General features: G+C 42.9%; 3 protein-coding genes across 5 annotated transcripts; 1 reads left to right on the top strand and 2 right to left on the bottom strand.

Annotated features, from left to right (window-relative positions):
- Window positions 1–51: 51 nt before the first annotated feature.
- Window positions 52–14200, bottom strand: si:dkey-159a18.1 (sortilin). The gene is made up of 21 exons (XM_064342678.1): window positions 13880–14200; window positions 12483–12545; window positions 11025–11101; window positions 10718–10820; window positions 9516–9683; window positions 8911–8984; window positions 8497–8543; window positions 8024–8160; window positions 7790–7873; window positions 6942–7002; window positions 5580–5735; window positions 5312–5409; window positions 5029–5128; window positions 4323–4494; window positions 3976–4169; window positions 3311–3503; window positions 2714–2830; window positions 2380–2491; window positions 2130–2239; window positions 1752–1869; window positions 52–1572 (listed from the first exon to the last, which is right to left on the bottom strand). The coding sequence occupies exons 1-21, from the start codon at window positions 14114–14116 to the stop codon at window positions 1558–1560; spliced, it is 2436 nt and encodes an 811-aa protein (XP_064198748.1). The 5' UTR covers window positions 14117–14200; the 3' UTR covers window positions 52–1557.
- Window positions 14201–15061: 861 nt separating this feature from the next.
- LOC135258952 (golgin subfamily A member 6-like protein 6) lies at window positions 15062–21202 on the bottom strand. Of its 3 annotated transcripts, none has more exons than XM_064342685.1 (5): window positions 21063–21202; window positions 18490–18841; window positions 17172–18372; window positions 16514–16595; window positions 15062–16311 (listed from the first exon to the last, which is right to left on the bottom strand). In XM_064342685.1, exons 2-3 carry the CDS (start codon window positions 18835–18837, stop codon window positions 17518–17520), a joined length of 1203 nt encoding a protein of 400 aa, XP_064198755.1. In that variant the 5' UTR covers window positions 18838–18841; window positions 21063–21202; the 3' UTR covers window positions 15062–16311; window positions 16514–16595; window positions 17172–17517. The 3 variants fall into 3 exon arrangements, with proteins under 3 accessions (XP_064198755.1, XP_064198753.1, XP_064198754.1); XM_064342683.1 differs by having other exon boundaries at window positions 15062–16342; XM_064342684.1 differs by lacking the exon at window positions 21063–21202 and having other exon boundaries at window positions 15062–16342; window positions 18490–18852.
- cbll1 (Cbl proto-oncogene-like 1, E3 ubiquitin protein ligase) lies at window positions 21060–26357 on the top strand. The gene is given in 8 exon segments (XM_064342682.1): window positions 21060–21202; window positions 22248–22415; window positions 22663–22763; window positions 22883–22966; window positions 23408–23481; window positions 24895–25646; window positions 25649–25672; window positions 25675–26357. Coding segments are annotated over 8 exon segments (1500 nt in total). The 5' UTR covers window positions 21060–21189; the 3' UTR covers window positions 25959–26357.
- Window positions 26358–26811: the final 454 nt, after the last annotated feature.

The following is a 26811-nucleotide window of genomic DNA, read 5'->3' on the forward strand; positions in this document are numbered from 1 at the left end:
TGAATCAGGACATCATTTTTGTCCTTACTGAAACACATAAAGGAGGCTATAAAAATTTAAATGTGGATCAGTTTTATTTATCAGTCTGAACAAAATAAATTCTTCAAATTGCTGAAAATGAACACAACAAAATCAATTATAGCAGAAATTTAAATAAAAATAATATAAATTAAGTTTAAAAGCCAACAAAGGCTTTAACATTCCAGTTGGTTTTGTAAATATGTATTTTTTACAAACCAGCTTTATGAATCATACCTTTTTTCATTTTCAGTCTCAAAACAAGACAAACCTCATAAGTATTTGGCAGTGAAGAAAACTGCAATTCAGGGGTAAGAAGGTCAGAAAATAACATGGGTCTCTGTAACAACAAATTTTATAATTAAAAAGCATTTTCTAGATCCACACTCACCAATCTGTGATTCAAATGTGATTCATTTACACAAATTTACACTATCATGATACCATGTTAGCATATACATCATGATTTTTTTATTCTTTTTTTTTTTTTTTTTTTAAAGAAAACTAGGTTCAGTTGGGTTAGACAGAAAAAAAAACATTAACTAAACTGCTTCTTTATGACACCTTACTTCCTCATACCTAGGGACACCAGTTTCTAGAGCATGTGATCCCCCTTGAGGTCACTGTTTTGAATTATCACTATCACATAAATATACAGTTATTGACCAACTGTGCCCTCATAAAAGCACTAAATTGACTTAATACAGGGGTACGTTGAGGGGTATTTAATTATTATGATCAGTCTTATTCAACTATTTTTGTGTTGCTAATATAATTTCCTATTACTTAGGGAAGAAATGTTACTGCCAAACTCATTTAAAATATCTGCTGCATGTCTACAGTTTTATGCAGTGAAAGTAGCATGTGAAAGTCAATTATCATGTGTCCTTATTAATGTTGATTGATGAAGATTTCTGTGGGGTGGGGAGGGGGAGGAGGGGTGTGATATTTGACTGACAAGAAGGCTCCATTGACCTCCATTCAAGGTGGCTGAATTGCAGGTAAAAAATACAGCACTAGATAAAACTGGTGTCCCTGCTCATATCAGTCTAGCTTCATTCCAAGAATCTTGATATGTAACAATATGTGACTCCTGTCACGACAACTTTAACTGTTTTCACAGCAGTGCAGTCATTTTCATGTTTAGAGATACTTCTGATCACTCCATTTTAAATTGTGAATTTCACAGAGCAAAACATGCCATGACAGTACAGTACGAGGCTGTAATCCACAAATAACCCTTTTTCACAATATACCCTGAGATGCATTCTGAACAAGAATAATATTTAATAACTCTTAGAAGTAAAGCCTTAACACTACTTTTCGTTGTCCAGTAAAGAAAATGTCTTTGATTGATCTATCCTCCCTTATACCTCCACTGGTAATCAGAGGACAACAGAAAGCCGATACAAGCAAGGAAATGGCCAATCGAAGTCACACAAGCAAACATGCTTCCAGCTGGTGCATGTTCAGACGATGTGCACGCTGATTGTACATAGATCACTTTTCTTCGCCAAAGTGATCTTGCTTCAGTTCTAGTCATTCAATGAGATCCTAAAGGGAAATACAAGAATGAATCATCATAGCTACATCTGAAAACTAGGCATGATTCACACAATAATAACACAAAGATTAATTACTATCTTAAAGAGGACTCAGCTCTTTAAGATAGTTAACGGATTACTTTCTCCCATTGAGCATAGTGAATGTATTTCAGCATGTGACGCATTTACCTCGTCTGAGTCATTTTGGTCACTTCCTCCATTGTTGAAGGGAACTGTCTGTCGGCCCACGGAGGGACACCGGTCATCCTCCTGCACCTGCAGAGCAGAGAAGCGGTATGCTGGCATCCTGCAGGGGGCAGTGGAGGACAGTCAGGACCATTTGAAAAACAGTCAAGTAAAAACTGTGTAATGAGTGTGGCACATAATGACCTGAGCCAATATGCAGCAATTAAATATACAAAAAATTGATTGGTAGTGTTACAACAAAATAAATAAATATTTCTTGTTGAGAATATAAAACAGGGGCACTGGAGGAACAGACAGCATAACTGGTAAACTTTTAAGCTCAGAGAAATGCTGTACTTTACCCAACATTCTCCTCCTCACCTTTCAGTACGCAGCCCCCTCCTGACCATGAAAAGGCCGGCAACAGCCAAGGCTACTACCACAACTGAAACAGACAGCACCATCACCAGGACTGTGGCCTGTGGGCCATTCTGGAAACAAGATAATAAAAAGTATAGCATGTCACCACATTCCAGTCAGACCTCCGTCCCAGTCATTCTAATTACGTGCTTTGCAGAGCGAATATAGCCGCGGGACAATGAGCGAACGTGTCCTCATGGGAGAGACTCACTATTTCTGAAGCAGACACCGGGCTGGTGCTCCCACAGCTATGGCTGACGGTCCTCTCTCTGCGCAAAGGAGTGAATCCTCCCTCACACCGGTCGCTGGGGACTTTACGGTACCTGCACCAGGGACAACGTTGTCAGAGAACTGTCTTATACATGCTTTAGCTTATGCTTAGGACAACAAACGTCATAACAGTGACTGTTTTATGACCTCCAGCATTCATTTTTAACTTGTCGTTCACTTTCTCATTAGCGAACACATCTGAACAAGCAACTGAGCAAGACAGAGAGGAGTGTGTGTGTGTGTTTTTGTACTATAATGGTAGGACGGTACATTACCCTGAAGTCTGAAGCTCCTCCTCCTCTCCGTTTAAACACACCTCCAAGATGCGGTCCCTGAAGTCTGTCTGTTCCACACACTCTGAGGTGTTCTCGTGGCGATAGTAACCATAATCACTGTTAGGGAGGATTATATGAATAAGTATAAATGTCCCTTATACTGGTTCAGAGGCCTTTTGGTTCAAAAGTCAGGTAAGTCAAGTGCTGTGGAGACAAAGCTCATCCCCCACCCAGCGCACACCAAGTATTATTCAATGAAAAACACAAGACCACGCACTACCTTCCTGATTAACTACAAGGTAATGGGAGCACTACCTTGAAAAAATAATATTCTGTAATGCCAATAGGACAGAATTCCTGGTGATGTAAGAATCAGAGCTTGCCAAACAGATACATCAAGGCATATGTAAGGCACTGTAAGGGCATTACAATGTTGTGACAAAATTTCTGTGAGCCAGGTAGCCCCCTCAGGCTCCATATAGCATAATAAATACAGGTCACATAATATAGCACTTTAAGATACAACCACAGAACATTTACGAAACATTCCTGTAACACTGTAGCGACAACGTGACTCAGTAATCGGTTAAGCCTCACCATAAGTAATCCTCCCTGGTGCACAGGCAAGGCTTCTGCTGTCTGCGGACAACGTAGTCCCTCCCGTTTCTACAGACGGACTGCTTCTTCAGCCTCCTGAAGGTCTCTCTGTACCCCAGGACACACCCATCGGTGTCCGAGTCCCGACTGGCAGTGGAGTGTGCCAACCACTCTATGTAATCCTGCTCTTCGCCTGGGGAAACATACACAGCCATATAAAACATACACGCGGCAACAAAGAGTGCATCCATCAACCTAATATAGCCTGAGTTAAACATTCACCACTTGGTGACAGACATGTGAATGTTCACAGACACAAACATCATGGCAACAGTGAATGGTATGTTGTGTTCCTGACATGCTATAAAACTCTTATTTCTGCACAGCGTTTTGTGCACCCACAAGCCACAGCATTTAAACTTGTAAAAAACACCTCTGAGATGAGGAAAAACACTTCTGCTGTCATGGCAACAAACTAGTAACACAAACCGTCTCGATTAGCAGACAGCAGTTAGTGTCCATGTTTAAACCATTGAGTGCATTTCCCAACATTCTCTATATGCTATTTTTACGAATACCACGGCTCTAAATATCAGTTTTTTATATATATTCTTAGAATTGTATTGAGAATGAATGCATTTGAGAGAAAAAAGACTGCTCTTCACATTCTCTATGGAGCAGGGGCTGGAAGTCGATGGTGACTGCAACCCACGTGGCCCGGTATTCCTCCTCAGGCCGGTACCCCCAGATGGTGAGGTTCATGGTTTTTGTGCCGGGTTCAGAGGCCAGGCCAGCGAAGAAGATGGGATGGTCAGTGAAGTTGTACAGCTTCCAGCACTGCCCCTCGTCTGTGGAGAACCTGGAGCACACAGCCGTGAGGCAAAAAACAGAGAGTGCTCATTTTTGTCAAACTTTTACGCAACGTAGAAAAACACCCAACACCTAAAAGGAGCACACGCACACGATCGCACGGACAGGAAACATCAACGGACAGAGAGACACGAGTTCTCACTTGACGGTGTGAATGAGGCGATCGGCGTGGGTCTCCACGGCGACCACGAGACCGCCGGAGTCCAGGATGGCGTAGTGATGGGGTCCCATCAGCGTCCGTGCCCAGGTGTACCCCCCGTCATCCGACACGTACACGTCTGGCCGAGCTGAGGTGACAGAGTCACCCACGCTGCCTGGAAACCCCCAACAGTCACAGGGAGAGGAAAGGAACAAGGCTGCAGCACTAGTGACAACAAGGCAATTACGTGATTAGAATGATCGTAACTGAACATTCTAATGCTGATGTAACAATCACGGCTGGTAATTGAAAGCAATGGATTTCTAGAACACTGTCTTAGAATTTTGAAGAAAAAAAATACATTTCAAAAAACCTACTCTTCAAAGGGTTAATAGACCCCTCATTGGTATAATAAAAGCCATTATACAAAAAAATTCCTTTAAGTTGTAGTGTCCCTTGGTATTCTGGCTGAATTCCAAGCCTGTCTTTCAAACTGGCAGTCTAATCCCCTGGTGTTTAACTGGCTGAATAAATCGCCACCTCCATTGTGCAGTGAGTTTTCCTGCCACAAAATGACCATGCGTCACACAGGAAGGGTACTAATCACAGGTGGGCGCTAAGCTGAGTTGAACTTTCTAGCCACATCAGAGTGTTGTGTTTTTTTTTTTTTTTTTTAAAGAGTCAGAGCGATGACTGACAGGTCTGTTACCATGAGCAATGACGAGGCCAACAGCACTGGGGTCGGAGAGGGGCAGCACTGGAGCCAGCCCGTTAAAGCGACTGTACTCTCCATGGATATGCAGGTTACACTGGAGAGCAAAAACAAACAGCTTATTGCACATCACAGTCATGCAAGGTCATCGGACACACATATGTATAACACACATTTATCATGGACATACTGTATGTACTATGTACAGATGCAGACGTATGCAAAGTAAACACAAACACACAATTAGAGAGAGAGAGAGAGAGAGAGAGAAGTAACAAACGTTTTTCATGTTCTTTCCACACTCTGCATTCCCCGGCTTGCTGAGTAATCTCCACTCCCCCCCTCTGTCAAACGAGATGACTGTCCGAATACGATCATCTGTGACACACGATGAAGACACGTCTCACTTTAGTCCAACTGCAAAAACTGGACGAGCACTTAAAAATACATGCAGTTGTAAAACAACAACAAACAACAACAAAAAAACAGTTAAATAAAGCTATTCTAAATTGGGCAGGTGTCTGTGGTTAACATTTCTCTGACCGTACCCTTCTCCAGGACATTGGTGAGGTAGACCCCCCTCAGGGACGTGATGTTGGTGAAGTCGCTCTTCCCCTCCCCGCCAAACAGATGGCGCTCCAGGGACTTGGAGTACAGAATTCCCCGGTCGTCAGAAGTGTAAACCGTGCCGCAATACGTGTCCACTGTAACGGCGGACACAGAACAATGCTGACACAGCCAAAATAAAGCACGCTCAACAGGGCACACGCGGACCGGATCTGATCGCTCAACCGCCCAAATTAAGGTACAAGCCCTTTTCAGCTCAGCTTATGTTCCACTTAAGAGATGGCATGACACATCTTGTAAATCCGATGTGAATGTTTACACAGCATGTTCTATTTTAAAAAAAATCCATAAACATGGCTTCTGACAAAACAGATGTGAAGATTGAAATCAAGCAAATTAAGAGCTTTGTTTGAACGCACGCCCTGATATTTAGACCTTCGCATCAGCTATTCCAGACTGGCACGGCCAAGGCAACTTAACAGGTTTCTCCAGAAAAATGAAGCCATTCTCACCCTTTATCTGCAACGAACATCATAACGCTGAAGTTGACTTTAGTGAGCACAGACATACGCTGACCTATGCAATTAACCGACAGCCATGAGATGGTGGCGACATGGATTGTTCACAATCTATTCGCAGCAGCGAAGAAAAACTTGTAAAACGAGTCTGCTATTCTTCAGCCTGACCAAGTAGTTCTGCATTTCGTGACAGGACAGTGTCAATGCCTTGACTCCAGCCCTCACCACTGAACTCAGCTCAACCTTCTCAACTCAGAATCTAACTGTTCCCTAAAAACTGTACATTCCAAAACCTCATCTTATACTAACACATGTCCATTAAACAAGTGACCTGCAATTTGAAAGCTAATAGAAAAGAAGTCAAACATTTTTTTAAATTGTCATCACTAACAATAGACACTTGTGGGACAGTGGAATATCAAGGTTGTTGCTAATAATGGAGACTGAAAGTGCAGAACTTAAGAGAAATTCAGCCTAGACTGAATCTCACAGAACTCTGTCTTCTAGTTTATGAAGCGATACAGTATCAATTTTCAATATTTCAAATGTACAGTATATGAATGAACCACATTCTGGAAAAAAAAACTCAAGTTGAACTATCATCAAAAAATTTAGATCACATAGAATCAGACAAAAAGTGATGGGCTTTGGGTGGTGAATACTGATTGTCACTAAGAGTATAGAACTTCAGGGTGGTTCATATAGAATGTGAGAGTTTCGCTCCAAAGCTGTGGACATTAAACGTCCCGCAGACAATATAACTTCAGGGTTGTGGACATTAAATGTTTGCGAGACAGTAGCGATTGATAGGTTTTCCTGGCCTACCTCCCGGATCGTCCACATGCATGAAGATCATGTCCTCATCTCCGTCGAGAACAGAGTAGAACTGATAACAGACAGGGATACAGACAAGTTTGAAACAGCAGTGGCACAGTGGAGACTGAGTGAGTGAGTGTAAATACTGGCCCCACAGTGTTTTAAAAGCAAATCTTACAGTTTCAATCTTGTTTTGTTGAGCCTGTGGTCTTACTAACAACAAGAGAATGTTCAAAAGTCAGTGAGCAGTCTCTCGTGGTGCACCCATCTGTATTTAACATGCATGTACCAGTCGGTGATGATCCTGGTGTGCATGCACAGGTGTGTGTTTGCATGAGTGTGTGTGCGTGTGTGTGTGTGTGGGCACGCGTGTGTTTCCACTCAGCCCTTCTTTTCAGGTTAGTTAATGATCCTGGGAGAGAGTATCACATTCTGTCTCATCAGCAGTTGGGCGTGGAGAAACGGTCGAGCCACCAGCATCTCAAACACCTGACAAATGCTCCCATCCGTGCCCTCCCCAGCCCATCCCCATGCTATCATTTACAACACACTATCCAGGAAGTCTCCTGTCCACTGCCTTTGCATTGTAATGATCTTGTATTGTACTAATCATCCTTTCTTTTTGTGTTTGTTTTGCCCTTTTGCCTGAGCATGAGAGACTATAGGATAACTTGAGTGGATCCTTGGTGTGATAGAATGTACTTAGCGAACACCTTGACATAGAATCAACCATGTATTTGCAGAGCCCAGTCCTATGGCTAAGAGACTTGCCACGGACTCAAGGGTACATGCAAGAGGAAGACAGGAAGAGACTAACCTGCTAGGGAAGAGAGAGAGAAAAAGAGGGAGAGTCTTACCTGCTCAATAGTTGCAGAGGGCAGCTGGGCTTTATTGAAGATGTCTCCCTGGTTTGAGGACACATATATGACACGGGGCTCTCCCTGCAACAAGGATTTCAATGAAACAAAATTGAATGTGAGCAAATTTCAAACATGAGCATGCCTTCACACTGTGTATGTGTGTGTGTGTGTGTTTGTGTGCCGTGTGTGTTAGCATGTATTCATGACGCTCAAGCTATATGGGTATTTCACCTGCTTCTCTGTGACAGAGGTGAACAGGAAGCCCCCGATGTAGCCGAAGGAGAAGATATTTTGGGTGATGGTGGTGAAAGTCCTGCCCAGGTCTTCAGTTCTTTTCAGGAACAGCTCCCCCCTCCTGTCAGCATCCACTGTGCAAAAAAGGTATATAATCACAGGTCTCACAATGCCAACCAAGGCACTGGTACAAGTCCTGAAGCTGCAGCAATTGCATCAATACCCTGGCCTGGCCCTGAAATTTTTTTCCCATCTGTGTATGTAATGACCACTATCACTAAAACAGAGTATATTTATTCTGTAGCATTTAAAAGTAATTGTTGGACTGGAGGTGATATGAATATGTTTATAGCTATACACATATACATCACAAGTTGTACTTTTAAATATTTTCTGAGCGTCCTCCCCATGTTGAAAAGGTGTTGCGGTGGTGCCCCCAGTCCGCTCGGGGTAAAGCGGCACTCCCTCACCTGTCCCGTTGGGGCTGTAGCTAAAGAAGAGAGTGGTGCCAGAACCCCTGAGAGGGAAAGAGCAGAAGCACAGTCAACCACGGTCAGGGTCATGGCCACACTCAACCCCGCCCGGGTGAAACTCTTTCTCTCTTCCTCTTTAATCTGAGGCTCACAGTGCCTGCAAAACCCACCCGCTAAGAGGTCAAGTCATTTATAACCCGTTGGCATTGTGGGACTGTCATTGGCCTCCGTCAAGAGAGACATTATTCATCTGTGTTAATGGGCTGTAGAAATGAACTGCTTTGCCCCTTAAAACACATGTGAAGAACAATATTGGATCACTATTCATCGAACTAATTTACATTTCAAACACACTCAAACACTCGCTACATTCAAACGCTCGCTGCAGCGGAAGGTCATGTTTGCTCTTACCACATGAAAGAATGAACACCCTCCTGGAGTTTGTTCCACTTGTGCCCAAAGTCTAAAGACAACCAAAGCCCACCCTGAAGAATGCATTAGAGACATAAAAACACATTCAGTATGAATTAATAATACGTGGTCTCACACGGGCTCCATAGCTTAGTATGTATCTGCACACCCGAAAATGAGTTAGAATGTGTCTGTAGTTACACACCAGTTAGAAAGTGTCTCTACAGCAGAATAACTGCAATAATGTCCCTGTATATATGACTGAACATCAATTAGAAGACAGTACGTTTGTACAGAGGAACACCTGTTATAACATGTTTGCAAGGTATACATGTTAAAATGTGTATGAACAGTGGAACCGTTAAAACGTACCTGTATCCCTGAATATCTGACAAAATGTTTACGCATGAACACCTTCAAGAATGTATGTGTATTCCAGAACTTTTGCCTCAATGTGTCATTCATATGTAACTGAAATCTTGCGATGGCGTCGCTACCATACATGCCCAAAAACGCACTTGTCCAAAAGTGTCTATTTATACCAGACAAAACGCTTGTTAGAATGCGCCCATGCACCCTCAGGCCATTATGTATTTGTCACTCACATCATCACTAATGGTAACCAGGTAGTTGGGGTTCTGGAAATGGAAACTGATTGCCTGGCGGGGGTGGAACGGCAGCTGGACTGGTTTGAAGGACACGCCCGCATCAGTGGACGTGAATATGATGCCTCCGTTCGATTCTAGGGCAGGGACGTCCCCGGTGAGAATTACCTGTGACATCACACTGTTAGTACCAATGCTGCAGCATCACTACAATGTGCATTATAGTACTATCAATAATAGTACTACAAAATAACTCCTACTAAAACAGCAACAAAATGCCAAAACATTTTGTTTTGTGGACTTTGGATTTCACCATAATAACCACCAAACCCACTAAATATGATTTGCCAAGAGAAGTATCTGAAATGGCATGTTCTTCTTAAAAACTAAAGAAGCACTTTTGAGTAGCATGCTAGTTAAATAACTATCCCAGTAATTATGCATGTAATTTCTATGGCCGAATCTTACAAGTTTCTCAACCGACCTCCGTCCTATTCAACACCTCAGTTCTTTCCTAAGTCCAAAGCTGTTTCAGTAATATACAGAAAACATGTATGTTTGACTAAATGCAGAACACCACACCAAAGAGCCTATGGCATCCTGTGGCAAGTAGCACCTTCTGTTCGTGCTAGTATGGAGGTGTTGTTCTGAGGCTGATTCCGTTGCTAAAATGTGATAGTGGGTTTTGACACAACGGTCTCTGCAGCCACAGAGGGCTGAAGAAACACTGAACGCGGGCAGTGCTGATTGGCCAGAGTAACTCAAATAGGATGATGTGTGAAGCACTTCCAGTACGTACACCCACCCATTCACAGGCCCAGATGGTGCAAATGGTAGCTTACAAAATTTGCACTGAAACATTGTGCAGAAAACAAAGTTAACCTAAGGGCAAACGAACAATTATCTAGTTACATATAGCCAATGCTTAAACTTGCAATTAATATGTATTTGTTACAGTGTATTTTTTTTTTAACAAAGCTCTGAACAAGGTGTTATTTTCAAAGGAAATCAAAAAACCAGAATATCCAGCAGAAATATAAACTATAAAACCTAACATTAAGCTCTGTGATAAGCTGGAAAGTTATAACCAGGCCAAAAAAGGAAGATGAGAAGAACCCCTGAATAAAAAAACAAAATAGTAATAAATTAAAGATTATACTCCTGTATGTTCGAAATTCTGTGTGACTGGTGGTGTCTCTTACCTTTTCAGAGTTGCCAGGCCCGGTGCTAATGCCAAATTCTTTCCGTATTAAGGTGTTGTTGATGACATGGGAGATATCATGAAAGGTTTTCCCATAGTCCTGACTGCCAGAGGTGAATTCACAAAAAACGTTAGCACTTCTTTGGGCACTGGCAACATTGTGAAACAGACATCTTTGAGCAATGAAAAGTACTCCTGAAAAATGAATTTATCGATCCAGGCAATAGAAAGCACCCTAGGCGTATGTAACATCAGAGCTAGTTTTAGACTAAGACCATGCTAAGTGGAGTGTATGGAGAACCACTTACCTCCTGTAAAGTCGGGAAGACCCTCCTCCGACAACCACACCCACTGGAGGACTGATCGTTGAGAGTACAAGGATCACCTTTAAGATACAAAATAATTAAAATAATAATCATCATCATCATTGTCATCATAATACACTGTATATGTAAGGAATAAACCATGAGAGCATTATAGGAAAATAATGTACGATGGGGGTGGTGATTCACCAAGGTCACTTAACCACCACCGGAAAAATAGTTCCTTCTCGTTTTATACCATTTCATTACATTATTTAAGAAATTGGCATGAAACCATAACTCAATCAAATCCACCTCTCTAGCTCTGTCAAGCTTTTTAAAACGATGTGGTCACGCAGTGAAGAAATAGCATCATTCTAAGACCTTCTGAAACTGGGTTTGAATGATGTCCATACAGTGGTTTGAGATCCAAAGCAAAACAGGCACACAAATCTGAATCAGCTGACTGCTGTATATTAATCTCCGGACATTAGCAGGCAATCTTTTTGTAATCTAGGGGAAAGGATACTATAGTTATAGTTTGCGGTAGCTGACACAAACACCTTACTAGAGCTAAAAATACACGTTGGTGAGAAAAACCGGTGCGAAAAACACAGGTAGTGGTCTAAGTGTGTGTGGGTGGGGGTGTGGGAGGGGGGGGGGGGGAATCATACGGTCTGATCAGTCATCGTTCACCTTGTTCTCAACCAGCACTTTAGTGCATGTGCGTGTCAAAATAACCTACAGGCCTACAAGTGCTTGTTCCCCACCATGAAGGGTTCTGGTGGCTCTGTTCTAGAGTGGGGTGCTTTCTCCTGGTGTGGCCTACGAAACCCCTAAGAGGGCAAGGTAAGCCGCAAACAATAAAAGCCGTTTAGAAACATTCGTATTATGAAGCATTTTTATCCTAATGGGAGTGGGTCTCTTCCAGAATGACAATGCTCCCATCCTCAGGGCACAAGTGGCCACCGAATGATTTCATGAGCTTTAAAATGATGTAAACCGTATGCTGTGTGTACCTCTCTGTCACCAGCTCTCCACCAAAATATACACTAATGGGAACTTCAGGAGCTGTGCCTGAGGCAGCTTTTTCCACCACCATCAACAAAGGACCAAATAATGGAATTTCTCATGCAAGAATGGTGTTACATCCCCCTCAGTACAGATACTCGTAGAATCTATGCCGAGACACGCTGAAGCTGTTCTGGTTGCTCATTGTGGTTCAACTGAACAAAATATGACAAACCGTAAGTCTGGATTTTGGTGAGAGAGGTTCATCTGTCCCTCAATTTCAGCTCTACCCATCATGTGCATCAATAAAAATTAATTGTTAAATTTTGTCAAAAAAAAGTTTTAGATCTGGCCTTTCAGGATTGACGAGTGATATCTTCCATTAAATCCATTCCATTTAAAAATTATCCTTGCATGAAATCAAACATTTCTGAAATTTCATCGTACACTTACCCCGGTCCCGTCGCCAACCCATGTGAGTGTAAAACTAGAGCCATCATCCCCATGGAACGCAGTCTGCAGAGATCAACAACACAACTTTCGATTAACAACAATTCACCAAACCCTTTTTTTTTAATTTACATCACAAAGGGATCTTCATGTACTGTAATGCCATACACAGACAAAGACTCATCGACACACCTACGTCAGTTGGATATAAAACAGATATAATTTAGAATGAAACAGTGCACAACAAGCTCCTTAATGTCACTTATAACACATTTTGGTTCCTTATAAGCCAGAGTACTCCGAGTGCCCGGGCCACAACAGCATAGTGTACATGAGTTATGCAGAAGTTCAAAGATATTTTTTTACTTAGTGCTGGCCTCGTGCTAATTTTCTTTTTGTTGGGCAACAGGAAATAGTTCATGAGAAACACAACCATTGCGCCATTAAGTTTATGAACAGTCATTTAACACTTGGTTTTGGCACTCCTCACCATGTGACTCGCCAGCATGTGAAAAATGACACTCAAACGGGTTCTGAGGAAATTATTTTCAGAACTGAATCGCATCTTCATGATGCTAGTGCAGTCAGCGAATGCAGCTGACACATGACAGTACAGTCTTATTGAGCCAATGTAAGGTTTTATTCTGCATGCACAGCATTTGAACAATGATCACAGTCAACCGCTGGTGAACCTGCAGCGGCTATTTTCAGGACTGAATCAGGGCTAAAATCTTGCCGTCTGTTCCAGGCATTAGCTATAGGGGTAGCGTGCCTTGTCATGCAGGTAGAGCATGATCAGTGGGTCCCTGTCACCTCAGAACTTCATTGGTGCTAGGGCCACCAATCACACAAAACTTGCATTATGGCACGGCACATACAGCACATGGCCAAAAGTATGTGGACACCTGACATCCAACATCGCTGTGTGCCCGGGGGCGCTTTCATGCAGAAACAGGAAAGGGCCTTCCCTGTACTGTTGGGGAAGCACAGAATCGTCTAGAACGCGTCCGTGTCCCGTAGTGTTAAGATTTGCCGTCAATGGAATTAAGGGGCTCAGATAAAACCATGAAAAACAGCCCCAGACCAAGGGATGTCGATATGGTCTTGGTCATGTAGCGTACATATTCATATGCCTTCATATTTAATGATGACAGACGATGTCATAGTTGTCATGTTCAATCATAGCCTTCGATTATGAGACATAATTTCTCATAGCACATTTCACAGTAGAGCATATAAAAATATTACTCAGAATTCACCTGAATTCTATCAAATACAGTTATATTTGTTCTTGCTGAAAATAAAAACAAATCTGCTGTAAATATAGTTATCAAACAATTATTTTTTTTATACTGTGCTTTCCTTTCTAACTTCCATTGAACATACACAAACAGATTTACCTCATGAGTGTTTTGATCCAACTTCTTCCAGTCCGAAGCAGGGAGTTTTAATATGCATGAAGAGAAGCTGGAAGCCCGGGTCCTGGAATCCCTTTTTTCCCGCGAGCGGGTCTGTTCTTTCACTGTCCGAGACAAAATTACGGTGCGCTTGCTCCCCTTTTCTTGTTTAAACCGTTGCGTACTCACCGCCGCTACGAGTACCAAGACTCCAAAAAGAATCAAGATTCTTTCTGTCATCTTGTCTCAGAGGAATCAACACCAGCCTCCGCACCCCTGGCGCGTGTGAGAGACAGACATAAATACTGTCACTAAGTGACAGGATAACGTCGCACTTGAAGGCAAGAAGGCGGAGGCGGAGGCGATGCGAAAGTCAGGGTAATTTACATATCCTTCTTACCGGCCTTCGCAGGTACTGGCGCCTTACCGAAGTATCTTGTTTGACCGAGCCAACGTCGCTGAAAATGTTTTTATAGTTAAGACATATTTATATCTGGTCCACAAACTTTTGCTGAACTTTTTTAGGGTAGGGTGATTATGTTTCCCAAATATTAATGTGCTTTTAGTCACAATGCTTTCTTGATTAATATTATATCCCCGAGTAAGTACACTCGATGTGAATTGCCACAAGCAAAGGAATGACCACAGGATGTCGGTGTTTATCAGAGTACCGATGAACAGTTCCCACATAATCCCTTGCTTTCTTTATGTGATTCATTCTGAAAACGTCGTAAAGAAATACGAGTATAAAATAAAATGTTAACCCGCCTCGTTTGTGCCCATTTATTATTATTTTGTTGTTGTTCTTGCTGTTGTTGTTTTGCTATTATTAGTATAATTATTGTTGTTGTTGTTGTTGTAAGTATTATCATTATTCTTAATAATAATTATAATAATAATATAAATGGTAATTTGGCAGGTATTGGGATGGCAGGTATGGCAAGTTGGCGTGGCACTATACCTATATAGCACTGAGAGTTTGGCAGTATTTAGTGTTCCCTACAGAAATAACCACAATGACCACAGATTCTCAGCCCTTAAGAATAGATTCTCAGCCCTTCAGACTGCACACAAACAACGTCACACATCCACATATTAAAGCCACAAACAGGGGATTTTGCGTGTTTCTCACTCTTCCTTTTCCTGCCAATTCCAACATAATGAACAGAACACACACAAAGAAAGTGGTTTTGAATAGCCGGTGTTTTTATTGTCAGGTGCAGGGAGGTGTATGAGGTCCTGTTTACTGAGGCGCATTCTGCTGACTGTCCATCATCCACAATATTTTGTATAACAGGTGCTAGTTAAAACTTCTTGCAGTTCATGATGATGCCACTTTGTACCGTCTCCTCAAGAAGTAAATTGTATATCTAAGAAAAAAACACACCATTTTAGTCTTCCTAAAATCAATTTGCATATCCTGCAGCGCTGCTGTTTTGCGTATTTATCGTGTTGCTTGGGAACGCTACTCTGACATGACTGAGCGACATGACAGTTGAGCTGGTCATGCGTAGGGGTAGACAAATTGGGAAAACATTTCAATAAGATACATTCACAGGGCACCCGTTTTCCAGAGGGAATCGAAAAACCAGAAAAAAATCCCAGGGCCAATTGGGGATCAACTGGAAAATTATTCCCTGACCCCAGAAATGGCGGTCGAGATGCTCCTGGAAAACCAGCACACCTGCACAGGCAGCGGAAAAAATGCAGAACTGCGATACTGATAGCCAATTGGAGGAGAGGCATTACATCAGCTTGGGCGGGATGATAGGCCAATCACAGAGTCCCATAACACATTGGGAGGACAGCATCCTTGGAGATACACCTGAGAAAAAGGCAAAACCCTTTGGGGGGGTGGGGGTGGGGGGGGGGGGGTTGGGACTTGGAGACAGAAAGAGACAATCTTGCTACAATCTTGTAGATCGTGCAGGGTTAGCAAGCAGACATGGTACGTACATTTAAAAGGCTTGGGCTATGGCTACAAAAACTCAGGCTGTGAACTGAAGGTCTGACAGAAAAGCACTGGGTGCGGTATCCGCTTGGAGAATTCATATATTCAGCTAATAGGCTTTGCGACAGCTAAACCTAATTGAGTCATTTATTTGAAGGCTAAAATGCATGCATGATCAGTCTAGGGTAGACAGGCTAGTCAGCTAACTAGGTAGCTTGTTGGCCTAACTAATTATGCGTCCTGGAAGAGTACTAAGTTGAAAAAGCTGCCTTTTGAAGTTTTTTTATGGGAACTAACAAAACTGCTGCATGTTGTGCCTGGGTCCCCAAATGTAAAAAAAAAAAGGAGGATTGTCGAAATGGAGGCGAGCACTCTCACCACACCAAAACCGTCAGGATGTCGTCACGGGGGGAATTTCCTAACAGCAGTGGACGTCAGTACAGCATGGTGAAAGCAGGAGCCCAGGAGCTGCTGTCACTGTGGGCTGAAGTAGATTGGACTGATCCCAGAAGTGTCTGTAGCAGATATTTCGCTTTGGGTTAAATTCCCCAGCACCATAAGACATCCTACTTACTACCACTAGCACTGCTACTTCTACAGCAACAACAATAGAAATTCTCATTCTTAAAAAAAGAACCATATAACAAACTCAAAATGTGAATTCTACCAGAATTACGACTATTTACCTTCCTCTTTACTCCAAGCTGGCCTCCTGGTATTCCTCCTGTCATGCTTAATTTGCAGCGTATAATCATGAAGACCCTCCATCTGTCACAGAGGGCACCAAAGTAATCCAACAGTAAGACCAAAGTAATAAAGACCAAATATTCCAATGCTCGCTAGTACATGAAATTACTATTGTTGTGTCAAAATATCTATTCCACAAAGGTGAGCACAAGAGTTGTCAGTTAACTTTTCCAAAGTGTGCTACCAGGCCTTTCAACATTTCCATCGCCCTCTAGAGGCCTGAGTCCAGTGTCGCGCCGCTCCTCTTGTTGAAAACAGTACTAGAAAAGCCCAGATCTAACTAAACTACTGTAGCTCTCAACAGAAAGCATGGCTCCCCAGTATTCATCTGATAAAGAACCCATCCCCAAGAGTGCTCTAATTTATGATGCTAGTTAATCAGCTACCGCTATTTCCATAATAAATCAGAAATGCAGGAGAAATGCAGTGAGACATCTATCAAATGTCAGCAGGCTACACTGGAAAAAGACACCAAAGAGAAAGCTGAAAAGAAAAAACTTGACCTCTAGTTCCACCACATGACATATTCTTAAATTGCAATTTAAATCAACTTAAGACAAAGCAATGAGTGCAGAATGGATCTTGACAGCTACTCACTGTCATGTAGAGAATCCTCATGCTTCCTCTTCCATCTTCACCAGCAAGAGTGTAGGCCCGCAGAACTACACTGCTGGTCCACGATAAGGTTGGCAATCCCAGAAACTGAAATCCTCCCTTCCTGGGTGGTGATGCCACAGCTAATAATTCACCATGGGGGGCTAATGGACAAATCACTTCTTTTCTCCATACTGTCCTACACGACCAGCTTTGGAGGAGTAGGCTACATTTCACTTGGAGCTTGCACAGGCTGACTGCAGATGCCTGACTGGCCACAGGATGTCACTGTTGCTTCATAAAATGACTTTTGAAGCGCTTCCCTGTGGTGCGTCCTGCCAGTCAGGAACTACATATAATAACTAATATTAGGGTACCTGCACACCTCGTTGTCATACATTTGCCACCACCTTGGCTCATTTGCCTTTTTTTCCTTTTGCTCAAGTTTTTTCTTGGCCTTTTCCGCTTCTTTCTCTGCCTTCATCCTCTTTTCCTCCTGTTTTTTCTGGGCTTTTCCCACCATTTTCTCAGCTCTCTTCCCAGCTTCTTCCCATTTTTTCTTTGCCCTTTCCTCCTCTTCAGCAGCCCTCTGACTCAGTTTTGCCAGTTTTTTCTGGACTCTTTCCTCCTTTTCTTTAATCTTTTTCTCTTCTTTGTTGGTACTGAATTGCCTCCAATTTGTCCAAGAAAAAAGCTTTTTCTCCTCTGCTTCTTCCATCTTCTCCTCCATCCATATATATTCCTCCCCTTGGTCTTTCTCCCACATTTCCTGTTTCATGCCCTCCTCTCTCCATCCCTGTCTGCTCGGTCCCGCCTCTTCGCTCTCTCTCTCCCACATTTCCTGTTTCATGCCCTCCTCTCTCCATCCCTGTCTGCTCGGCCCCGCCTCCTCGCTCTCTCTCTCCCACATTATCAGATCTTCTTCTTCTCTCCATCCCTGTCTGCTCGGCCCCGCCTCCTCGCTCTCTATCTCCGCTGCTTCATCTTTCCCTGCCATCAAAGTCTCTGCTTCTTTGATTATGGTCTGCCGTTCGCAGAGTAGCCTCTCCTCGAACTCCTCTCTCTCCCACTGGACGCTCCTTTGGAACTCGCTCCTGATGTTTGCAAGCACAACTCCTGACCACTCAGTCCAGTTGCTGAGCATGTCTTGTGCAAAGGAGCACTTCCACAGGGCATTTTCTGCCTGCATCTCTGTGTTCTGGCCCTGAAAAAAGTAAACACGGCTGAGAATAAATATTATCCCATCATGAAGACCGTACCCCTGGACTCTCACTACCTTATATAATTAAATATATAAAAATGCATTGTATATAGTACTTACGACCATTGTTTCTTTGACATTTCTCTCTTCCTGTTGCTGTTCAGCGATTTTCTTCTCCATCTCTTTCCTCTCGTTTTCAGTTTCTTCCCACTTTCTCTCCTCCGATCTCTTCCTCCCCATCCCTTCACTGCTCCTTGCAATCATTTTCTCCACCTCGTTCATGATGGATTGCCTCTCAAGGAGAATCTTTTCCTCCATCTCCGCTCTCTCTCGGGCAAAGCGGACCGTTAATTCACCCATCATGGTGGTGTAGATACTCCCACACCACTCATTCCAGGTTCCTCTTATTTCATCCTCAATGGATTCCTTCCACTCCTGCAGCCGGGCTTCGGAATGGAACTCCTCCATGTTCCTGCTCAAATAAACATGCAAGGCGTTATTGTATATCAGCACGGAGACTTTCAGATTATTTAATGCACATTTAAGATCTCGTGCACATTTCACTGATTCCCAGTGGCATCTGTTGTCTGTTGTGCGATTTTATTATGGAGGTATTTTTGTAGCAAAAGTAACAAATCTGTAGAATGGATTCACAAATCTGTAAATTGTTTCACAAATGCGTAGAATGGATTCGCATATCTGTAAATGGTTTTTAACAATTCTGTAGAATGGATTAATTCATTAATCGACAGATTTGTGAAACCCATTTACAGATGTGTGACTTTCTACAAAAAAGTACCTCCACAATTTAATTGTCAGCATGGTAGGCCAATACGTCGTACAATACATCACATAATACGAGAAAGGAATTTTAACGTCAGATCGGGATCGCAATGACTATTATTTTAGTTTTTTCGGAATTTTGAATTTAACGCTAAATAGGTTCCGCTCAAACGACCTATACTGTTTCATTTATAACAACAGTCATCTAAGTTCAACAACATTGAAAAGTTTCTACTTGCCAACACAACTTCAGATGTTTTGTAGGAATTTGCTCAAAGGACTTTTCAAAGAATTTGTCTATCGAGCGAAAGTAAAGGCTTCCTGAATAGGAAATGTCTTCTGGAAGCTATTGCAAAGTGATAAAAAAGTGCGCATTATATACCATTCGAATTCCTTCAGGCATTGTGACGTCACAGAACCGTCCTACCTTACAATAGCAGGAATATAAGTCCCGGCAAAAATCACTGTGACGGAAGCGCGTAAAATTATTGACAAATAAATTAGATGCCACACAAAATTTAATCTCTTCTCAGAATGAGATGCTCAACTCTTCAGAATGAGCCTAAATTTGTTTCGGTTGGTGAGGTGTTTTCTTAAATAACAGAAGCTGCGTTATTTTGCATTCTTTGGTGTTATGTTTTTGTCTTCTGTGATTATATTCAGTTGTGGTGCAACATGCAGATTACATTTTACACACAATCCCTTTATTCCACTGGATATTGTCTCTGAAGCAAGCTTTGCCCAGGGGAACAACATCAGGACGCCACCAGGGAATAAAAACCACAACCATAGTTTAGTCCCAAAACCAATACACTACACTGCCACTTAGTGCTAATATTTCAATTAGTCTAAATGAGAGAGGCTATGTACAAATTGGGTGGGTCCTGACTGAATAAATAGATCATACCTAGAGTGGATACCCGTTAAGAGTTGATTTAGATGGTATACAAAATCTTAATGGGTTCGCAGTTTTATGAACCCAAATCAACAATTCAATATTTTGAAAGTGTGCAAAGAGGGCTAATGATTTGGGAGAATTTCTGGTTGGAGTCACTCGGGAAGTACTAAAGATCACATGTTCTAGAAAATGTTAAAATGTTTCTGCAAATGTATTATGCGCTGATTAACAAAATATTACTGTTCTTTCTCTTCATGACATGTTCATTTTTACTTTAAGAAAACAATAAATATAAGGCAGGCATCATCCATTATGCATCATTGTGCACGACTACAAGATTTCTGCATGTGGTGTTTATTTTTTAACTGTGCCACAATTTGGCAATAAAAAGCTGAAAATAAACTAATTCCATAAGCTGTATCATGATACTTGTTCATTCAATTAATGCATATTAACCGCTTTTGTGCAGATGCCAAATCTGGCTTATTCTCACCCATCTAGGTAGTGTCCTATTTGATGCTTTATAACTCCTGATGTGAGCATCAAAGACACTAGGAAAATGTCCTAAATGAAGAAAGACACTTTTACTCCTTTAGTGTAAAATGATATTCAGAGAGCCACATAAATCCAAATCTATCCAAAATTCCTAAATTGTGCATTGCTGTAAATCGTAACAATCATATACTTCACTACAAATCATGCATGTCACTTAATGTAATACATAAAGTTTGGATGACCACATTCTCTTCAAATGGTAAAATGGAAAAACAGGGCCAAATTACATTAAAAATTTTTGGAAACATTTGGTAGCATATATTTCTTTGGAATAGAGATTGATTGATTTGTCTAGGCTAAGATAACCAATATTGTTTGTTGCAACGTATGTAGCCTTAGCTGGCCTAGCTTTTGTAAGTTTTATTCAATGGCTTATAGGCAGTGCTTTGTATGCCTGAGTAAGTTGACATTTATGCGAGTTTATAACGACTTTCGTTGGTAAGAATACTGGGCTCACTGCTTGTTGGGTTATGCCGCTTGATGGCACCATCTTTCTTTCTTGCAGATATTTCGTAGACTTCCTGAGAAAGCCGCGCCCCCTTCAATGCAAGTTCCGCTTTCATTGGGCACTGTAGCTCCAAATCATGGACCAGAGTGGTAAGGAGGGAATAACCATTTTGTTTATATTCTGAAAGAGAATGATAAATATGTTGAATAACATATCGACAGTGTTTACAGTGCATGATAGATCTGTTTCCTATAACGGCAAACTTTCCTTCAGGAAATTGATTTCTTGGAAATCAACTCAATTGTGACTTCTGAGAAGCGTTTAAGTTGCGGCCTGTTAGCGACTCAAAGCTAACACTATTAGCTAGCTGGTTCTTGGTTATGAAGGCATTTTACGGGTTTAAATCGTAATATTAGTTTGCTACTACATGTGGTGTATGCTCTAGAAATACTGTAACGTTGCTCTGTAAAATGTAACTAGTCTGTTGCTAGCTACCTAATCCTAAACACATGTAGGAGACTTAGCAAGTTATGTGTGCCAACGTTATAGCACAGGCATTTTGCGGGAGTCACTGCGAACGTCAGCTAGCTAGCTAACAAGTTAGTGGCGGCCTTGTGATTCACGTCGTTACCAAATGTTAGACTGTTAGTAGCTTTGTTCATTTACGGAAAACTGTGCGTTTTGGCGTTCTGTTGGGGAATCTAGTTGAAATATTTGTGTACTTCAAAGAAACGGAAACGGCGAACGTAACACATGACAAGACATTGTTTCTTGTAGCTAGCTAGCGCTATCTTATGAAGCTAATGTAATTTTACAAGTTATTAATAATTTCAGCCAAGATTCAAAACAAGGCATGGTTAAAGCTCAAAGTACTTAGTTTGTAGCATTATTCAAAATGTTCATCTCACGACGGTTAATTTTTTCCAAGCTTCTGCGTAAAATGCTTTAGGTTGAAGGACCTGTGGAATCGATCCCACGTTTTAGTGTGCTAAAACCAGATGTAATATTAGCAAGAAGCCAACTTGTCAGTACTAACCAATGTAGTTCCTGAGGGTCTGTACTGGTATATCATGTGCTAAATGACCTATTGTGTTCTTTAAATGTAGTATTAAGACAGACATACAATTCCAAATTATAGATCAATCCTCTGATGCATGAATGATAGATTCCAAAACTGTACTTCCCTGCTTTCAGATAATGATTTGCAAGGCACAGACGGCTCGGGAAGTTTGGGGGGTCCCGATGTCCGTAGAAGGATCCCTATCAAGCTCATCTCTAAACCGGTCATCCGGAGCAAGCCTGTAGTTCGGCCGCAGCGAGCAATGAACCGGCTGCCTTCCAAATCACAGACCGTGGATGAAGGTTCGCCCTATTTTTTGGTCGTAACACTTAATATTAGTCATAACCTTTATGCTACACTATACAAAATGCATATTCCTGATAAAAAAACTCTAATGTCTGATGCAACTACAACCTGTCAGTTGTAGTTGCATCAGACCAGAGATTGCCGTGGACACAATTGCACATATTTTCCAAACATAAATCAGGGATAAGTGTTGTTGTGGCTCTGCAACTACAGTTTCTAACCGGTCCTTTTCCTGTTTTCCAGAGAACTTTGGTTACAAGCAGGAGGAGAGGTTTGAATGCAAGTCTGGGGATGCATTTGGAAGTCAGCGGAGGTTTCCTCAGCAGATGTTCTGGGATTATAAGGTCAGTTTTATCTGCAGTGTCCCCTTAACCCTTCTCAAGGGTGATGGCCTTTTAAAGTACCCATTTATGTGGCGAGTTTGAGTTTGTGTAGTTAAATGTCTGAACACTTGTTTCCTCAGCTGAACTTGCTTGGAGCAAAGGACGACACTCCTGTGCATTTCTGTGACAAGTGCGGACTGCCTATAAAGATTTATGGCCGCATGGTATGATAAAGCTTTTTTGGATATGCATGTGTTGTCTCATTCTGTGTTGTTAAGCCTGTGTTCCAAGAGGAGTTTGCCCGACCAGTGTGAAACTGTTCTTCTGTCAACCTGGCAACCTCCTTAATTCTTCAAAGGCATACTGTAGGCAAATCAGCCGGACCGGCTTGTATTACAGTCCGGAAATCAGAGCAATTTCTTTTTAATTCCATACCTATGACCACAAGCTGTTTATTTGCAATGGGAGCAACATTTATGGTCGATTTTACTCCAACTGCTAATATGAAGATTTCCCTCTTGAGCATTTGCATGTGTGTTTATTATTATTTTTATTTATTTATTTATTTATTTATTTTTAACAGACTATTGCTTCGCATTGTCGTTTTAACTATTACGTCAGCTGCGCGTGTGCGAGACGGTGATCGCGCTCTGCTGTCTCCACAGATCCCCTGCAAGCACGTGTTCTGCTACGAGTGTGCCGTGCTTTACGAGAAGAAGTGTGACAAGATGTGTCCTGGGTATGCTGCACATTTCTTTTTCCTCCTTTTTCCGGCGTATTCCTCCGTTTGCCTCGCCTCTTTCCCTCTCTCGGTCTGTCGGTCCTCTCTCTTCCGTACATGCAGTCCTTCCTCCCCGGCCTCTTCATGCACTTTTTTACTTTGTTCAGGCTTACTGTTCCTTCCCTGTGTGGTTGGTTGACACATTGCACTAGAGTTGAAATCATTTACTTTTGCCAGCCAGCCTGTCTTTAACTATTGACACCAGGCAGGCCCAGAGAGGATGCGCTTCTCCTGAGATTTCTTCCCACTGGAGACATTTTTCTTTCCACTGGGAAATTTATTTATTTATTTATTTTTTTAAACCTCTTGCTGGTTTGGGGGGGTTCAGGCTTGATCTTTCCCAACTTTCCTATTTCCTGTTTTGTGTTAAGTGTGTCTTCATTACAATGTCTTCAAACAGCGCTGTGGAAATCAAATTGATTGAATTGAATCAAAACTTTATTATCATTGCTGCTGTAGCTGTTGTAATGTTTGAAGGAATCGGAAATTACCTTAAGAAAATAAGAATTATCTTCTGAATTGCACGAATGCTTAAGTGAGAGTTTTATACCATCTGGCTGTACAGGCAGTTCACATACACTATGCTCTGACTGTGTCATGGTGTTTTTGTGGGTGTGTAGCTGAATAAATTGTGCGCACAGTCTGTATAAACAGTTTTTGTGTTGCCATTGCATTAAAAAGAGGGCATCAGATGAACAATAATGTAGTTCATAATAAATTGAATAAATGTGTCCAGCACACTTTGAAAGGGGTGGCACCTTTTCAAATGCTTGCTTACAATGTTCCTCTGTCCGTTTTTTACCCTTTATGTTCCACTGACCCAAGTAACTGTACAACATTAGGTCATTCTTATATAGGTTATTTAATTATGGACCAGGAAAGGGAGTTTAAGTACTCTAAGAATGACCTCTTCATAACACTACTGTGCTTTTTGAAACGTACTCTTGGCATGGGAAGTGACATTATTTTTTTTGATTTTATTAACTCCCAGCGTTCTTCTTTTAATTTATGTTGCATTTCATTTTTTAATCATCATGTGTTGTGGAAATTAATTGTTATAGACAAATTCCAAGCCTGTATTGTAGTAGTGCTGTTATTGTGCTGTTTCTCTGCACAGTAAGCTTTAATATGGTAGCGTATATGTGATCTCCAATCTCAGATTTAAATTTCAGTGTAGTGTGCTATCGGTATCATTTCCCTGACTAATTCTTCACTGTGTGTACTGTTGCCATGCTAGTGCATCCTAATGGTCCGTGTGCTTGCAGTCAGTGAAGCCCGGGTGTATGAGCGGTTATTGAAGCTGTGAGTGTCTGTGCTGTCGCTGGCTCCACTTCCCTTACTAAATCTCAAGCACAGTGTGTCCCTGTACAGCTGCACAGACCCGGTCCAGCGCATCGAGCAGTGCCTGCGCGGCTCCCTCTTCATGTGCAGCATGGTGCAGGGCTGCAAGCGCACCTACCTGTCCCAGAGAGACCTGCAGGCCCACATCAACCACCGGCACATGAGGGCGGGCAAACCCGCTGCCGGCCGGCCAGGCCCCGGCGGGGGCGACGCCCTGCACCTGCCCCCCACCCCCGACATCCCCGAGCGCTTCCTGCTGCCCCCGGACAAGCACCGCCTGCCCCCGCCTTCGCACCTGCCCAAATCGCACATCCTGCTCCCGCCCCCGCTGCAGCACGCCGGGCACGACCCCTACGGCCAGCCGCCGCACGACGACCTGCGCCCCGCCCAGGCCCCGCCCTCGGCCTCCTCCGACCTGGGGCCGTCCCGCTCCATCGCTCAGGAAACCTTCCGCATCGCCACGGTGACCACGCGCAAGCACAGCAACCTCATCACTGTGCCCATCCAGGACGACTCCAGCAGCTCCGCCTCCCGGGAGCCCCTCCCCCAGCCGGGCCCTGGCCCCGCCCCGCCCCACCACCACCCAGGGGACTACCCCGGCCAGCCCGTCGTGTCCCACCCTCACCACATGATGGCACCGCAGCAGCACTACGGCCCGCCCCCTCCCCCCCCGCCCCCCATCAACCACCCCATGCAGCACCCACCCCAGGGCTCAGGGACCCCCCATATGGTGTACAACCAGGCCCCTCCCCCCATGTCCTCTGCCCCGCCTCCCATCACTCCACCCCTGGACACATCATTAACCAAATGCCCCCTACATGAACCACCCCCCACCTGGGCCCCCTCCCCAGCATGGGGGCCCTCCTGTCAATGCCCCACCGCCGCACCACTACAACCCCAATTCCATGCCGCAGTTCTCTGAGGACCAAGGAACGCTCAGTCCCCCGTTCAACCAACCTGGAGGACTGAGCCCTGGGATATGGCCAGCCCCCAGGGGGCCCCCTCCTCCCAGAATGCAGGGCCCCCCTCCCCAGGGCCAGATGCCTGGACCCCACCACCCTGATCAGTCTCGGTACAGACCGTATTACCAGTAGAGTTCCCTTCTCAGAGTGAATGGTGTGAAACAGTGCCCTGCCGCTTACTGGATTAAATAATGTACAGCAGTTTGTTTTGAGTGTTGGATTGATGGAGTCTTTGTGAGAAGTGCCAGGCTTCTGCCCTCTCCTTGTAACGCGCATAAAACTTAAGGTGAACTATAACATGAAAAAAAGACACCGATTGCTTTTAGGGTTTTTTGCTCCCTTTACAGGGTGGATTATGGTTTAAACATTTGGTGTTCATTTCTAGAAGAGTCTGTTCCTCTCAGACAGGCATTTATCACCTTCAGTGTTAGGTTTTCTTCCGTCCTGTGCTCAGGATAGAACTCCACACGTTTTTGTTTCCCCCCCTCCTCCTCCTCCTCAATAAATTTTTAAAAAGTTTCAAAATGAAAATGTTTTCATTCCATTTTTGCGATAACAGTGAACGTGCTTGTCTTTGAAATGAAAGGACAAATGTGAGATTCATGAACTGTGCGAGACCTCAAGTGTGGACACCAGAAGTGTTTCAAGAAGTGTTCCAACTTCCAACTGTACCAATTTTTTCCAATTCCATCTCCCAGTGTCTTCCATTAGCTCTGTGAAGTGATTGTTCTAATTGGTAATGGCAGCACAAATGACCTTTGGATGTTTTTTTTAACGTTACAACTTTGAACATGTATTCTGGGCATCAAGAATATAATTAAAACATAAAATGGAGAAAGATATCTAATGTAATGTAGCGTGAGGGTGAAGACTTGTCAATGATTCATCTACACGCTGAGGCACTTTTATCTTTTTACAAACTTGGGTTACTGAAACAGGGATACCATCCAATTTATCTGGCACCTTTCTCAGATGAGTTATTACC

Source organism: Anguilla rostrata, chromosome 7, assembly GCF_018555375.3.
Source record: "Anguilla rostrata isolate EN2019 chromosome 7, ASM1855537v3, whole genome shotgun sequence".
Lineage (NCBI taxonomy): Eukaryota > Metazoa > Chordata > Actinopteri > Anguilliformes > Anguillidae > Anguilla > Anguilla rostrata.